The 17,050-nt window shown below is 42.9% G+C and overlaps 1 protein-coding gene across 5 annotated transcripts; it reads left to right on the forward strand.

Annotated features, from left to right (window-relative positions):
* On the forward strand, positions 1-16,135 carry LOC129811563 (serine/arginine repetitive matrix protein 1-like). Of its 5 annotated transcripts, none has more exons than XM_055862967.1 (16): positions 1-128; positions 1,220-1,309; positions 1,465-1,587; positions 3,585-3,755; positions 4,101-4,186; positions 4,291-4,530; positions 4,657-4,962; positions 5,094-5,338; positions 5,906-5,986; positions 6,096-6,164; positions 6,348-6,489; positions 6,595-6,675; positions 6,802-7,290; positions 7,407-7,599; positions 7,857-8,042; positions 15,197-16,135. In XM_055862967.1, exons 1-16 carry the CDS (start codon positions 108-110, stop codon positions 15,305-15,307), a joined length of 2,634 nt encoding a protein of 877 aa, XP_055718942.1. In that variant the 5' UTR covers positions 1-107; the 3' UTR covers positions 15,308-16,135. The 5 variants fall into 5 exon arrangements, with proteins under 5 accessions (XP_055718942.1, XP_055718943.1, XP_055718944.1 ...); XM_055862968.1 differs by having other exon boundaries at positions 15,204-16,135; XM_055862969.1 differs by lacking the exons at positions 1-128; positions 1,220-1,309 and having other exon boundaries at positions 1,497-1,587; positions 1,858-3,755.
* Positions 16,136-17,050: the final 915 nt, after the last annotated feature.

Consider the following 17,050-nt stretch of genomic DNA (forward strand, 5'->3'; position numbering starts at 1 on the left):
CTGCTGTAAAGGAGGAGTTCTGTCGCGCGTTGTATGCTGGGGTTTGGTAGTAGGTCTTTCGCCAGACTCCGCTATCAACCGCTTTTACATCTTTCTCGGCTAATAACATGGACGCGGGATTCTTCCGCGTAAGATATTTACAATGTTACTATTAATTGTTGAATGGTGTTTCAAATGTATAGTACATTCCTTTAGGTTTGTAAATATGTGCCATTATAGACAGACGAGCTCGTGCGCCATTCCGCTGCAATGAGAAGCTAATGTAAAGATGGCGGCTGCATTAAACTAGCCTAGCTAGATATATTTATGTTTTGCGTAGGTTGTGTGTTTCCATTTCAAACTATGTTCATTACTGATGTACAGTAACTATAGGTGATAACTAGCTACATGTGTTACTTAGTGTGTTACTTGTTGGTTGCAAAATTGGTTTGGTTTATTCTAACCAGACAAGAGGCGGGGCATGTCTACTCGGGCCTCAGCTCACATCGAGATTAGCACAACTATACTGAACAAGAATATAAACGCAACATGCAACAATTTCAAAGATTTTACTGAGTTACAGTTCCTATAAGGAAATCAGTCAATTTAAATATAATAAACCGTAATCTATGGATTTCACATGACTGGGCAGGGGTGCAGCCATTGTTGGTCCTTGGGGGGCATAGGCCCAGCCAATCAGAATTAGTTTTCACCCCACAAAATGGCTTCATTACAGACAGAAATACTCGTCAACATGTAATGATCATGCTGTTTTATCATCTTCTTGACATGCCACACCTGTCAGGTGGATGGATTATCTTGGCAAAGGAGAAATGCTCACTAACAGATGTAAACAACATTTGAAAGAAAAACGCTTTTGTGTGTATGGATCATTTCTAGGATTTTTTTATTTCAGCTCATGAAACATGGGACCAACACTTTTATATTTTTGTTCAGTGTAGTTGGCAAGCTAGCAACATAAACACACATTTTATCTCCATAACAAGGGTTTTGCTTAGCTAGGTACTTATTTTCCACTTTGCTTGACACCTATTTATTCAATTAAGTCTTGTTTCAAAAGTTGTAGCTAGCTTACATTATGTTTTACCATGTTGTGACGTAGGTAGGTAGTTTCTGCTAAAGGGATATGTACAAATAATAAAGAACCAACATTTATCATTGAAATAGTTAATATAGCTAGTAGTTATGTAAACTGTTGTTTTGTACTTGTCTCATACAGGGCACAAGTGCAGAACAGGACAATCGCTTCAGCAACAAGCAGAAGAAACTTCTAAAGCAACTGAAATTTGCAGAATGTCTGGAAAAGAAGGTATGATAAACAACACTGCTTTTAGCACATCTTCTAATTGAATTCTCAGGGTACCCACAACTAATTATATGGTATTGGCTGTAGCTTCTGTATAGCCTGATTTTTGTTTAAGTGTGGAATGGGTTTAAGTTGGTAATTAATTCTTCCTTCCCTAGGTGGATATGACCAAGGTGAACCTGGAGGTCATCAAACCTTGGATCACTCAGCGAGTGACGGAGATCCTGGGGTTCGAGGATGATGTCGTCATAGAATTCATTTTTAACCAGCTAGAAGAAAAGGTAATACTATTGACTCCAATTCCTTCCTTTTCTTGTACATGCATCAGATGTTAGTTCTATAAACTTAATGAGGAAAAGATAGGTTGACGTAACAAAGTGTATTGCTTAGAAAAAACGCAATATAAATGCAGATGGGGAAAGAGCTACCACCGGTGTCCAGTGTAAAGGAAAAATACATAATTTGAATGACACAAAGTTGTTGCTGTGATATGTGACAAAGTGCCTTTGTGCCACAGTTTTCTAATGATGATGTGATTTATGATTCAAAAGGCCTGAACCAATATGGATGTTATACCTTGCATCAGAAGTATAGCACCAACACCTTATTAGCTCTCTGCTGAGCCCAAAGTGTCACTGAGCCCAACTCTCCCTGATGCAGTGTGTGGTTTGAGGTGAGTTATGGTCAGGGATCAACATGCTAGTGATAGAAACACTTGGACAATACCATGCCATTTTCTCCATATACCTTTGAATTGCGCCACTAGTTTGTCTTTTATATCTCCTCTGTATCCTATCTTTGGAGTGTGTTAAAGTTGAGAGGATTCAGTGAAATTGTTAGGCTATTGATCCCCCTTTTATTTGAGTAGAGTATAATGACATCTGTAGTATTTTCATTCTGGGCTGTGGGAAAAACAGTGCTTTTAAAATATCCATTGCAATGCACATGGACCCTATTCTGCATAAATTATAAGTTAAATCAGTGCACTTGTTGGCCAAGTTTTCCCTCCAGTTTGTTACATTTCATTGCCCCCCAATTTGGGAAGTCCAATTGCATGGTTAAAATTATACTTGTGTATTATAATCGCCTTCATTTTTTCCCCCCACCTAAGTAGCATTTGGCCTATAAAACATGACTTCAAAGGGACATTTGTGATATAATACACTGGATGAAACCTTGGATGTAGAAAAAGGAAATGTTTAACTTTCCTGTCGACTAATAATTAATCGACAACTTGTTTTTATGAATGGCGCATGACTCAAAGCAATCCTAGGATGACTTTTATTCATACTAATATGTTGCTGGAATCTCGTAAAGGTACTATCTGTTTTAGTCAACTTAGCCTAATACTGAGAGGGGAAAATACATTCAACTACACCTTACCGATTTTCATTTCTGTGCAATTATGTTATAATGCTATAACATCACAGTAATGATAAAGGCCTTATTAGTCATTATTATTTAGATTAAGGGGTATCTAACTTTCATTCTTGACTTAGATGTTGAAATAAATCCCCTTTTTTTAAATGTCTTGTGCACTCATTATTGCTTGTTCGTCTCTTGCAATTTAGATAAATGATATAACAATAAACTGAAGGTGGTTGAGTCTCAAGCAGTAGGGAGGCGGAAGCAAGCCAAGGGAGCGTCTCTTTCTGCAGGAGACTCGGGCGCTCCATACCCACTGATCCCGCGGGACACACTGAAGACACCGGGACTGTACTTGCAGTTTTGGGTTTTGATGCACTCTGTTTTGTGGATATCTGTTCATCTCTCAAAGAATAGACTGTGGGGAGGCCGAGAACAACAGGACAGGAAGACTTATTTATGATCAAGATTATTGACAGTAATGGTGATGGGTGGGATAGTTAAATATTTATTAGATTATATTTTATGAAGGTTAAGTCAGCCTTGATGCATGCAGTGGGTGTCCTTTACATGGACGATGTAGCACTTATGTCTCCCCTCAGCTATTCTCAGTTTCGGGTTTCAATTACCTAATTAATGGGGTGGAGATAAGGAATCACAGCCTCAAGTCAACAAAAGTTTGTTAGGTTGCAATGACTGTCTGCTTTGGGGCCCAGCGGTCATATACTGTAGCTATTGTCTTTTGTTATGAAGGTGGCTGCCATTATTTAGCAGGCAGGTGTAGCTTAGTGAGGAAACAAAGGGGAAGGCAGTCGTCTGAGCGAGACCCCCCCCCCCCTTCTTCTCGCTCTCGCGAGTTCTCCCTCCATGTTAAATTGGTGTGTTTTTCTCTCCCCCTTGGTGTGTGTTGCAGCACCCGGACAGTAAGATGATGCAGATCAACCTGACGGGCTTCCTGAATGGGAAGAATGCCAGAGAGTTTATGAGGGACCTGTGGCCTCTGCTGCTCAGTGCCCAGGACAACATTGCCGGTATCCCCTCCGCCTTCCTGGAACAGAAGAAAGAGGAGATCAAACAGAGACAGGTGAGCAACCAGACACAATCTCACAATCACCACATTGGTGTCATGCACATGTGTTTTACGGCTTTGGCCTTGCATGTTCTTTTCTGTGGAACACTAGTCACTTTAATAATATTTACATACTGTTTTACTAATTTCATATGTGAATATACTGTGTTTTATTCGATGCCACTCCAACATTGCTCCTCCTAATATTTATATATTTCTTAATTCCATTCTTTTACTTTCAGATTTGTTAGTTTTTAGGTACTATTGCACTGTTGGAGCTAGGAACACAAGCATTTCTCTTCACCCTCAATATCATCTGCTAAATATGTGTATGCGACCAATAAGATTTATTTGTTGCAGATTGAGCAGGAGAAGCTTGCCTCTTTGAAGAAGATTGATGAGAAGAAGGAAAACAAAGATAACAGAGAAAGGGAGAGCCCCAGAAGGTGAGAAATCACACTAAATAAAATCCCTTGAAGTCAACGTCCATCAATGTTTAAAGATGGTTCATATGGCATTTATTCTTATCACATTGTTTGTTGTCGTACAGGAGGAAGTCAAGGTCACAGTCTCCACGGCGACGGTCTCCAGTGAAGCGGGAGAGAAAGCGGAGTCACTCCCGCTCCCCGAGGCGTAAGCCCAGTCCCAGCAGCTCCCCTCCACCAACAGCCCCAGCCGTCACCCTGGTCAGTGTTACATTACCCCAGAGCACTGAGGAGCCTCAGCCAGAGCCAGACACCTCTGAGAGCGCCGTACCTGAGCCAGTCATTCAGGAGGCCTCTTCCACCAGGTAAGATGATGGTTTGGGCACCGACTATATCTGGCAATATTCAGGGATGTGATTTTTCCTGATTTGGTAATTCTAGATTTTTATAAATAATTTAATCTAATTTGTGGTATGTTTTTAATTTTCAAGTGATTTGGTGAAGCCGCACACTGTGGTTGTGGTGCCTGACTCTGTGATGAAGGTCAAAGAACCCTCCCCAGGTAAGGCTTCTAAAAAGGAGGAGAGGCCCAAGCCCAGGGAGAAGGACGGCAGGAGGGACAGGCCCCGTCACCGCTCTCGCTCCCATTCCCGCAGACGACCTAAATCGCGCTCCAGATCTTACTCCCCACGCCGTAGGCCGAGCCCCAGGAGACGGATGTCCCCTCGTCGTAGGAGCCCCCCCAGACGTGGCCCCCCAGGCCCCAGACACAGGCGCAGTCGCTCCCCTGTCCGCAGGTGAGTGGAGGGCCATGCAAGTGTAGCAGAGTGCAGAAGTGTCCATTACTGAAGCTGTCATTAACTAGCCAATTTACCAAACAGCATGTAAACCTGCATTGTGGTTGATTTGTGCTTTGTTTGTCCAATAGGCGGCGCTCTCGCTCCCCATCATCTTCTGGGAGCAACTCCTCCACGCCTCGCTCACCTCAGAAGGCCATGAAGAGAACGTCAACCACACCTCCCAGGAAACAGCCCCGCGGCCACGCAGCTGATCCCTCCCTCAGCCCCTCCAGGAGAAGAGCCCCCAATGGTAGCCCCTCTGGGAAGGCCCGACGCTCTGCCTCCCCTCGGGCTAGAAAGGGCCGGTCCTCAGCCTCCCCGTCCAGATCAGCTGGTATGTTGGTTTTTCTTACTTCTCTCCATTCTAAATATAGCTACATGCCACCTGCTCATCTCTGCTCTAATGTACATTAAGTACTATCAGAGTTTACAAAGGGCTGTGCTGAACTTGGCCCATCATCCCTATCGAACTTCCTCACCATCTCAGACGTGGGTCTCCCTCACCTTGTCAGTGACGTCTTGTCACATGATCAGTCTCTGAGTGTGATACACATACACCTTTGTCTACAAAATCTACCAGGTGTGGCTATGTCTATACAGCCAGAAGATGCCCTTTGCCTGTTGAACTCAGTGACCTGGAAACTTATTTTTCATTATTTCAAATCCCTGGATTACTTGATTCCTAGGCAGGCCTGGTTACAGAAGTATGACACTTGAGGTCCTTAGCGGGAGCTTAATGGCAGTCCGGGACTAATGGAAACTACTGAATCATAAACTTATTTTCGGGCTGCTGAAACCAGAATGTATCAGTCCTACCACTGGTGTTATACAAGCAAGTGTATTTGTGAATGAATCTTTCTGGAAAGACTTTGGGCCCCTAAAGCGTCTTATTGATCTTTAGGTTCAAAGAAGAAGCCAGGATCAAGGAATGATTCACTGTCTCCTGTTCCAAAACCCAGGCATTCTGAGGCATCGGAATCAGGTGAGTCTGCCTTCTAGTGTTTGTCTGTGTGGTGTGATGCACCATGGGTGTGGGTGGATCTTTGTGTTTTCTCTAGCACTGAATGGAGACTCACTGCTTTGCTTTTCAGAGGGCGCTACCGTAGATCCTGTGCAGCAGCGACGTCAGTATCGCAGGCAGAATCGGGAGACGTCTTCAGGTTATAATTGTTTTTATTTGTCCCTCGCCCCATGTTTTTTGCTAGCTGTCTCATCTTGCACCCTCATCTCGTGTGTCTTGAATTTGTGCCCAAATCCCCATCTAGGGGTTTTTCCTTTTAAACGGCCACCTTATGTTGCTACTGGGAAATTATGTGTGCTGTCTACTTTTGGATTGGTTACAGATACTGGATCATCCTCCTCATCAGAGGACGAAGGGTCCAAGAGGCCAGGCGGGGGGCCAGCGGCAAGGAACGGGAATGTCAGGAGGAGGCGCAGTCGCTCCCCCTCATCCCCCAGGAGACGACACAGGGACTGCTCCCCCCGGTCAGCTATGCACGGTTTCTCCTATCCCTCTCTCACTGTCATGATTAAAGTTTAGAGGTTTTGCCCACATCATGCGCTCCTCGTTTAATTGTTTTCCCTCTACAGAAAAAGACGCTCCCTCTCTCCTGGAGGACGTAGATCTCCCCCACGCCGTCGCAGATCTCCCTCTCCTCCTCCGAGACGCAGGTAAAAACCTTTTGCTACTCTTTTTCCCCCTCTGATTCCCTCAGTACTGAGCATTGTCCTAAATTGTGTACCACACCTGAGAATCAAAGAATAACTTGGCTCGTATGTGCTCCTCTGTTCCCCCAGGTCTCCCTCTCCACCTCCTCGCAGACGCTCCCCCTCCCCCAGGCGGTACTCTCCCCCCATCCAGCGGCGCTACAGCCCTACTCCCCTGGGCCCACAGAAGAGAAGGCTATCAGGGTCTCCCCCTCCCAAACGCCTTTCCCCGATGCCCAAGCGCCGTCCCTCCAGGTCCCCGAAGCGCAGGAGTCCCCCTCCCCAAAAGAGACGCACACCTCCCCTCCCCACCTCTCCCCCCCGACACAGGAGGAGCCCCATGCTCCCATCCAACCGGCCAGGCCGGGACACTCACTCCCCCCCCGCTGTTCACAGTAACCGCCTCTCCCCCTCCCCTGCCAACCGTGGTCGGGTCATGCGTGGGTCCGCTAGTCCTCAGGGGCGCTTTGACTCCTCGGGCACCTCTCCACCTGGCCAGAGGCGCCAGGTGTCCCCCTCACACAGCAACAGGGCAATCCGCAGGGTGTCCCGGACACCAGAGCCCCGCAAGAACCAGAGGTAAGCAGCTTCTAATTGGTCTTATTGATGCCAAAGCAGGTGCTGCACAGCAACAACTCACTCCTCGCTTTTTAGATGCATTTTCCAGATATCACATTTTTTTCTGTCTCTATCAGAGCCTCTCAGAGCCCCCAGCCTATGAGGAGAGCGTCATCAAGGTCCCCGTCTGGTTCTCCTAAACCAGGAGTCTTGAAGCGGCCGGCCCCAGCCTCAGGCTTCCCCTCATCGGGCTGCTCGGCCAGTGGCTCGCCATCAGCCCCTCTGGCCAAAAAGGCCAGCAGCGGCTCTGGCAGCCCTTCTCCAAACAAGGTGAGTTTAAAGCTGCTGTCTGTTAATAGTACAACGTGAGATTTAAAAATGTGTTTGACTCAACTAAGTGGCTAGTTGGGGAAGCGTTCTCATGTGAGTAATAGCTGTTGTGTGATTCTGTGTACTAATACTATGATGACTTGACGTGGTGGTCGACAGTAAAATAGTTTAACCAATGACGTCCGTCATCACACCCTCTTCTTGGCCCAACTGCCAATCAAATACTTAGTCACTCTGCTTTGTCCTCTCCATCTCAGAATTCAGACACCGAGGCTGGAGGAAAGAAAAACAAGAAACATAAGAAGGAGAAGAAACATAAGAAGGACAAGAAGCACAAGAAGCACAAGAAACACAAGAAGGACAAGAGTGGAGTGCCAGTGGCTGCTGGGGATGGCCAGGAGAACCTGGGGATGGAAGGGGATGTAGACTCCGACCTTAAAAAGGTGAAGTCTACTCTTCTGATTTACTGAGGGGGTTTAGCCTGCTTCACATATCAGCTCCACTAGTGTCTAAGTAGGGGTGGGCAATGAGGACATTTAATTTTTCAAATTTGACAGTATTTAGTTTTTCCTATAATGACATTAGAGCGGCAACAAATAAATTGTAAGTGGTTTTAATGGGTCTGTCTCCATTCTGATTGTTTGATACTGTTCAATCAAACTTCAATTAGGGTGGGGCAGTAAGGCCTAAAAATAAAATCTACATTTTTTCCCCTAACAATTTACATCTAGATGTTTTCTCAATTACCTTTGTTGTACAATTGAAGGTCAATACGCTGCGTTTCTAACAGTCAGCCTTCCACAACCATAGGACCCATGAATAAATGATTTTATCAAAATAGTTTAACCTGCCATTTTGCAGTAGTCACTGATCTGGCTTTTAACTTCTTATGGCTGCAATCCCGCTAACGGGTTGATATGACAACAGCCAGTGAAAGTGCCGGGCGCCCAAAAAAAACAAAAACAAATCTCATAATTAAAATTCCTCAGACGTACATGTGTCTTATACCATTTTAAAGGTATTCTTGTTGTTAATCCCACCAAAGTGTACGATTTCAAATATGCTTTTCAGCGAAAGCACTACAAATAATTGTTAGGTCACACCAAACCACAATAAGCACAGCCATTTTTCCAGCGAAAGATAGCAGTAAGAAAAAGCAGAAATAGAGATAAAATTCATCACTAACCTTTGATCTTTATCAGATGACACTCATAGGACTTCATGTTACACAATACATGCATGTTTTGTTTGATAAAGTTCATATTTATATAAAAAAATCTGAGTTTACATTGGCGCGTTACATTCACTAGTTCCAAAAACATCCAGTGATAGTGCATAGCCACATCGTTTCAACAGAAATACTCATCATAAATGTAGATGATAATACACATGGAATTATAGATGTACCTCTCCTTAATGCAACCGCTGTGTCAGATTTCAAAAAAACTTTACGGAAAAAGCAAACCATGCAATAATCTGAGACGGAGCTCAGAACAATAGTAAAATTAGCCGCCATGTTGGAGTCAACAGAAACCAGAAAATACATGATAAATGTTTCCTTTGAACTTCATCAGAATGCAGTCCTAGGAATCTCAGGTCCACAATAAATGCTTGATTTGTTCGATAATGTCCGTTATTTATGTCCAATTAGCTTCTTTGGTTACCGCGTTTGGTAAACAATTCCAAAGTCACAAAGCGCGTCCACTATAACGTGACAATGTCCAAAAGTTCCGTAACAGTCAGTAGAAACATGTCAAACAATGTATTGAATCAATCTTTAGAATGTTGTTAACATACATCTTGAATAACGTTCCAACTGGAGAATTACATTGACTTCAGTTGAGCGATGAAACGGAGTTGCCTCTCACGTGAACGCGCGTGGTCACCTCATGGCAGTGGGGAATCATTCCTGTCTCCTTCGGCCCCCCTTCACAACGTTCTATTGACTGTTGACATCTAGTGGAAGCCGTAGGAAGTGAAAACTCATCCATATCTCGCTGTAATTTCAATGGGAGCTTGGTTAAAAATATACCAGCCCCAGAAAAAATCCAAACAGGAAGTGGAACTTCTCAGGTTTTTGCCTGCCATATGAGTTCTGTTATACTCACAGACATAATTCAAAAAGTTTTAGAAACTTCAGTGTTTTCTATCAATACTAATAATAATATGCATATATTAGCAACTATGACTGAGGAGCAGGCTGTTTACTCTGGGCACCTCTGTGCACCTTTCATCCAAGCTACTCAATACTGCCCCTGCAGCCATAAGAAGTTGTCTTTTTATGAAAATGCCCCTTTTGTTACTTATTTAACCTGAACAATTCACAGCCACTAATGACCAAGCTCTTGTAGCAGGAGAATGCATTATAGCAAATTAACACAGGTCTCATAAACAATCTGCCAAGCACACGCCCATGTGCTGATGAGTAGCCAGCTAATCTTTATATTTCAATTTTAGACAACTTGGATCTATTAGCTAGCTATCAAGGTAGAACAGTTGAACTGCTAATCACTTTCCTATCTCCACCTGTTTGAACAGCATGCTAGCCTGCTGTTTGTTTTAATGTTGAAATCAAGTGGCATAGCTGGATAAGAAGATGCTTATTTCACAGAATGAGAACGAGTTGGCAATTCCTTATATAAATGCTTGTATGCTCATTTTAAATTTACAGAAGACTAAACAGCAACCACAACACTGTGGCTAAAATGCTGCTAGTGGTACCTTCATGCCGCACGCTGACAAACGTAGCAATCTTCCAGGATCAATGTTCATTGATATTCCTATTTTCAGTAGTGTCTTCTCTGAGCACAATTTGGGGAGTTGAGACATAAACAAGGTATCGTTATAATGGTTAAGTTCTTTATTACAGTAATACAATGTCTACGTTTTTTTTATATCCATATAACTGATTCTGTTGGACCAAACCAAAAGATTGATTTGGAACTGCTTGTCAGAGGCGTGCTCTGTTGTGGGTGGCATGGGCTTGGTTTGTGAGTTAGTGGGAATGTGCACATACAGAGGAGCGAGCGGGACTAGACTAAAAAGATGGAACGAGCATTCATAGAGAAGTCTGACTGCATTTAAAGCTCTTGCTAGCAAGTTGGCCGTTCTCAGCTGTTAAACTTACTGGCGGTAAAAATGGAATTGCCATAATTTTCACCAGTTTCATCTGTGGTTATTTAATTTAACAAACCATACATTAATATACCATTTGTAGAAAGGTAAAGTAAAAATCCAAACTGGTCTACAGTACCAGTCAAAGGTTTGGACACCTACTCATTCAAGGGTTTGCTTTATTTTTACTATTTTCTACATATTAGAATAATAGTGAAGACATCAAAGCTATGAAATAACACATGGAATCATGTAGTAACAATCAATTTTATTTGAGTTTCGTTAAGGTAGCCACCCTTTACCTTTGACAGCTATGCACACTCTTGGCATTCTCTCAACCAGCTTCACCTGGAATGCTTTTCCAACAGTCTCGAAGGAGTTCTCACATGCTTAGCACTTATTGGCTGCTTTTCCTTCACTCTGCGGTCCAACTCATCCCAAACCATCTCAATTAGGTTGAGGTCGGGTGATTGTGGAGGCCAGGTCATCTGATGCAGCACCATCACTTTCCTTGGTCAAATATCCCTTACACAGCCTGGAGGTGTGTTTTGGGTCATTGTCCTGTTGGGGAAAAAATGATATGCCATCCCATCTGGTTTGCGCTTAGAGGGACTATCGCTGCAGAATGCTGGGGTAGCCATGCTAGTTAAGTGTGCCTTGAATTCTAAATAAATCACTGATAGTGTCACCAGCACAGCACCATCACACCACCTCCATGCTTCACCATGGGAACCGCACATGCAGAGATCTCCTCAGAACAGTTGATGTCTGTTACTTGAACTCTTTGAAGCATTTATTTGGGCTGTTAGGTTCTTATTTTTCAGAGTAAATAACCCACGGACACTAGAGAAGCTTTAACCAAGTTTATTCTTCCCAAGGGTTCTGTACAGCTGAAATCAGACAGCAAAACATTTCAGACACCACAGTTTATATACATCCTACTTAAGACACTCTTCCTCCTTACAGTTTATTGCTCCACAGGAAAGGTAACCAGATACCAACCCTGATTACTCCCTTAAGGGGAACTGACCTTACCCCTCACCTCCTAATCCACAGATATCCATCTGTCTTCCCTATATCAACACATCGCTCTCCTCTCCTCCTTCAAACACATTCCAAAGCCTTCTGGCTTTTTACAAACTCTTTATTTTCAAGGCTTTGTCTCTATCATTTATTTAATATCTCAATGTTTAGCCAACTCCAACACCTGTGATTTCTAAGGCTGGTAACTCTAATGAACTTATGTGCTGCAGCAGAGGTAACTCTGGGTCTTCCTTTCTTGTGGTGGTCCTCGTCAGCCACTTTCATCAGAACGCTTGATGGTTTTAACGACTGCACTTGAAGAAACTTTCAAAGTACTGGGAATCTTCCATGTTGACTGACCTTCATGTCTTAAAGTAATGATGGACTGTTGTTTCTCTTTGCTTATTTGAGCTGTTCTTGACATATGGACTTGGTATTTTACCAAATAGGGCTATCTTCTTTATACCACCCCTACCATGTAAGAACACAACTGATTGACGCATTAAGGACATTCCACAAATTAACTTTTATCAAGGCACACCTGTTAATTGAAATGCATTCCAGGTGACTACCTCATGGAGCTGGTTGAGAAAATGCCAAGTGTGCAAAGCTATAGTCAAGGCAAAGGGTCGTTGCTTTGAAGAATCTCATATCAAATATATTTTGATTTGTTGAACACTTTTTGGTTACTAAACTGAGCAAAAAAAGAAACGTCACAGTCAACTGCGTTTATTTTCAGCAAACTTAACATGTGGAAATATTTGTATGAACATAAGATTCAACAATTGAGACATAAACGGAACAAGTTTCACAGACATGTGACTAACAGACATGGAATGTGTCCCTGAACAAAGGGGAGGCAAAATCAAAAGTAACGGTCAGTATCTGGTGTCACCACCAGCTGCATTAAGTACTGCAGTGCATCTCCTCATAGACTGCATCAGATTTGCCAGTTCTTGCTGTGAGATGTTACCCCACTCTTCCACCAAGGCACCTGCAAGTTTCCGGACATTTCTGGGGGGAATGGCCCTAGCCCTCACCTTCCGATCCAACAGGTCCCAGGCGTGCTCAACTGGATTGAGATCCAGGCTCTTCACTGGCCATGGCAGAACACTGACATTCCTGTCTTGCACAGAATGAGCAGTATGGCTGGTGGCATTGTCATGCTGGAGGGTCATATCAGGATGGGCCTGTAGGAAGGGTACCACATGAGGGAGGAGGATGACTTCCCTGTATTGCACAGCGTTGATTGCCTGCAATGACAACAAGCTCAGTCCGATAATGCTGTGACACACCGCGCCCAGACCATGATGGACCCTCCAAATTGATCCCACTCCAGAGTACAGGCCTCGGTGTAACGCTCATTCCTTTGACGATAAATGTGAATCCGACCATCACCCCTGGTGAGACAAAACCGCGATTCGTCGGTGAAGAGCACTTTTTGCCAGTCCAGTCTGGTCCAGCGACGGTGGGTTTGTGCCCATAGGCGATGGTGGGGACCTGCCTTAAAACAGGCCTATAAGCCCTCAGCCAGCCTCTCAGCCTATTGCGGACAGTCTGAGCACTGATGGGGGGATTGTGCGTTCCTGGTGTAACTCGGGCAGTTGTTGCCATCTTGTACCTGTCCCGCAGGTGTGATGTTCGAATGTACCGATCCTGTGCAGGTGATACACAATCAACTGTCCGTCCTGTCTCCCTGTAGCGCTGTCTTAGGCGTCTCACAGTACGGACATTGCAATTTATTGCCCTGGCCACATCTGCAGTCCTCATGCCTCTTTGCATCATGCCTAAGGCACGTTCACGCGGATGATCAGGGACCCTGGGCATCTTTCTTTTGTTGTTTTTCAGAGTCAGTAGAAAGGTCTCTTTAGTGTCCTAGGTTTTCATAACTGTGACCTTCATTGCCTACCATCTGTAAGCTGTTAGTGTCTTAACCTCTCTGGGATATTGGCCAACATCCAGTGAAAATGCAGAGCGACAAATTCAAATAAATTACTATAAAACTTCAACTTTGAAATCACACATTCAATATACCAAATTAAAGCTACACTTGTTGTGAATCCAGCCAACATGTCAGATTTCAAAAATGCTTTACGGCGAAAGCAAATGATGCTATTATCTGAGGATAGCACCCAAGCAAACACAGACCATATTTCAACCCTCCAGGCGTGACACAAAACGCAGAAATAAAGATATAATTCATGCCTTACCTTTGACGAGCTTCTTCTGTTGGCACTCCAATATGTCCCATAAACATCAGAAATGGTCCTTTTGTGCGATTTAATTCCGTCGATGTATATCCAAAATGTCCATTTATTTGGCACGTTTTATCCAGAAAAACACTGGTTCCAACTTGCGCAACGTGACTACAAAATATCTCAAAAGTTACCTGTAAGCTTTGTCCAAACATTTCAAACTACTTTTGTAATACAACTTTAGGTATTTTTTTAACGTAAATAATCGATAAAATTGAAGACTGGATATACTGTGTTCAATACCAGAGAAAAACAAAGCGTAGCTAGCTTTCAGGTCACGCGCCTCCTAACAGAGTACACTTCCCTTGAGCCTCATTCTGAACATGGCTACTTCTTCATCCTCAAAGGAAAAACCTCAACCAATTTCTAAAGACTGTTGACATCCAGTGGAAGCGGTAGGAACTGCAAGAAGGTTTCCTGCAAGAAGGATTCCCAATGAAAATACATTAAATAAAGAGTGACCTCAAAAAAAAAATAATCAGAATGCTTTGTCCTTGGGGTTTCGCCTGCCAAATAAGCTCTGTTATACTCACAGATATGATTCAAACCGTTTTAGAAACTTCAGTGTTTTCTATCCAAATCTACTAATAATATGCATATCTTAGGTTCTGGGCCTGAGTAGCAGGCAGTTTACTTTGGACACGCTTTTCATCCGGACGTGAAAATACTGCCACCTATCCCAGAGAAGTTAACGACTTAGGTGCATGTTCATTAATTATGGTTCATTGAACAAGCATGGGAAACAGTGTTTAAACCCTTTACAATGAAGCTCTGTGAAGTTATTTTGATGTTTACGAATTATCTTTGAAAGACAGGGTCCTGAAAAAGGGAGGTTTCTTTTTTTGCTGAGTTTACATGATTCCATGTGTTATTTTATAGTTGTGATGTCTTCACTATTATTCTACAGTGGAAAATAGTAAAAAATAAAGAACCCTTGAATGAGAAGGTGTTTTAAAACTTTTGACTGGTACTGTAGTAAATAAGGTTTACCCCCCAGCCCTACATCTAAGCATCCCATTTATTTCAATCAACATGAACATATTAGACATTGTTGTAGAAGTTGAATGGTGCACTGCTATCATTTATTGCATGTCATCAGCTAATGTATTTCTTTATTCTATTACTTTGAAGCATCCTGCTGCATGATCACACCTACCTTGCAACGTAACCGAAATATGATATAATTAATGCTACCTTTCTTTAAGGAATCAGACAGTGAAGTAGAAGAGCGTCTGGACGACCTGGAGAAGCACCTGCGAGAGAAGGCACTGCGTTCCATGAGGAAAGCTGGAAAGCTGTCCCCGCCACTGTCTTGAAGCCCGACCACACCCCTCCTTCCTCCTCCAAATCTTCCATACACTTTATTTTATTTGTCTTTAACCTGGTTCAGCTTTAGAATGTACAAATTGTTTGTTCTTTAGTTTTGTTTTTACAGGTTTGCTCATCTATTGACAGATGTTTTTTATCAAGTGCTTGAATTGTCACACGCGATCTTCCAATTTAATTTTTTCCCGTATCTTTGACCCAAAATGTTTTATTGCTTATATCCAATGTAGTAGTATCTTTGTTTGATCCCTCAATTGTCAAGATAGGATCTTAGAGGGGAAGTCTTTCATTATGAAGCTTGCATTGTACAAGCTTCTACATCTCTCGTTCTATAACATACAAAATATTCAACTGTGGTAATTTAGGATTGCATGTGCAGCCAGCGAGTCTCTCCTCTGATGTGCATGAAATGGACTAAACAAAAGCAAATGCACAGATTAAATCTGTCCCTTTTGTCAGCGGGCATTGTATGGTGCGGGAATGCTGTTTGCTCTCTAAAATGGATAACAGTTGGATTTTCCCTTTTTTGTTATGTAATAGAGGTGTTTGACATTGCAGTAAATTCAGGCTTTGAAAAAGTCACGTTTAAAAAGAACTAGACCTTTTTTTCCATGATTCTAATGGTCTCTGACCTCACCAGAGAGCAGGGGTTTGATTTCCCACATGGGTTGATATGCAGTCATACTTTGAGTTCATGCTGGTCCACTCTTTTGCATTAAGCCGTTCATTGCTGTGGAAGTGCTATTTGACTTGTCTTTAAAACTCCTGCATTTGTCATCCTTTCAAAATTAAAATATGTTTTATATAAAAACTGATAATTTTGTAAACATGAAAGTTAATTGTGCAGCATGAAACTTGTAAAAGGGGCACTGTACCATAGTGGTGTCCATTGCAAATAGTCCTGCACCACACTATGTACAGTGCCTTCGGAAAGTATTCAGACCCCTTGACTTTTGTTACTGCACAGCCTTATTCTAAAATGGATAAAACCAATTAGTTAAATCCTCATCAATCTACAGTTGAAGTCGGAAGTTTACATACACCTTAGCCGAATAGATTTAACTCAGTTTCACAATTCCTGACATTTAATCCTGGTAAGAATTCCCTGTCTTAGGTCAATTAGGATCACCACATTTATTTGTAAGAATGTGAAATGTCAGAGAGAATTATTTATTTCATCTCAATACTTAGTGGGGCAAGTATACATACTCAATTAGTATTTGGTAGCATTGCCTTAAACAATTTAAACTTGGGTCAAACGTTTGGGGTAGCCTTCCACAAGCTTCCCACAGTAAGTTGGCTGAATTTTGACCCATTTCTCCTGACAAGGCTGGTGTTACTGAGTCAGGTTTGTAGGCCTCCTTGCTCGCACATGCTTTTTGTAGTTCTGCCTACACATTTTCTATAGGACTAAGGTCAGGTCTTTGTGATGGCCACTCCAATACCTTGACTTTGTTCTTTAAGCCATTTTGCCACAACTTTGGAAGTATGCTTGAGGTCATTGTCCATTTGGAAGACCCATTTGCGACCAAGCTTTAAATTCCTGACTGATGTCTTGATGTGTTGCTTCAATATATCCACATAATTTTCCATCATGATGCCATCTATTTTGTGAAGTGCACCAGTCCATCCTGCAGCAAAGCAGCCCCACAACATGATGTTGGGATGGTCTTCTTCGGCTTGCAAGCATCCCCCTTTTCCTCCAAACATAAAGATGATCATTTTGGCAAAAC

The sequence above is a fragment of the Salvelinus fontinalis genome, chromosome 15, assembly GCF_029448725.1.
Source record: "Salvelinus fontinalis isolate EN_2023a chromosome 15, ASM2944872v1, whole genome shotgun sequence".
NCBI lineage: Eukaryota > Metazoa > Chordata > Actinopteri > Salmoniformes > Salmonidae > Salvelinus > Salvelinus fontinalis.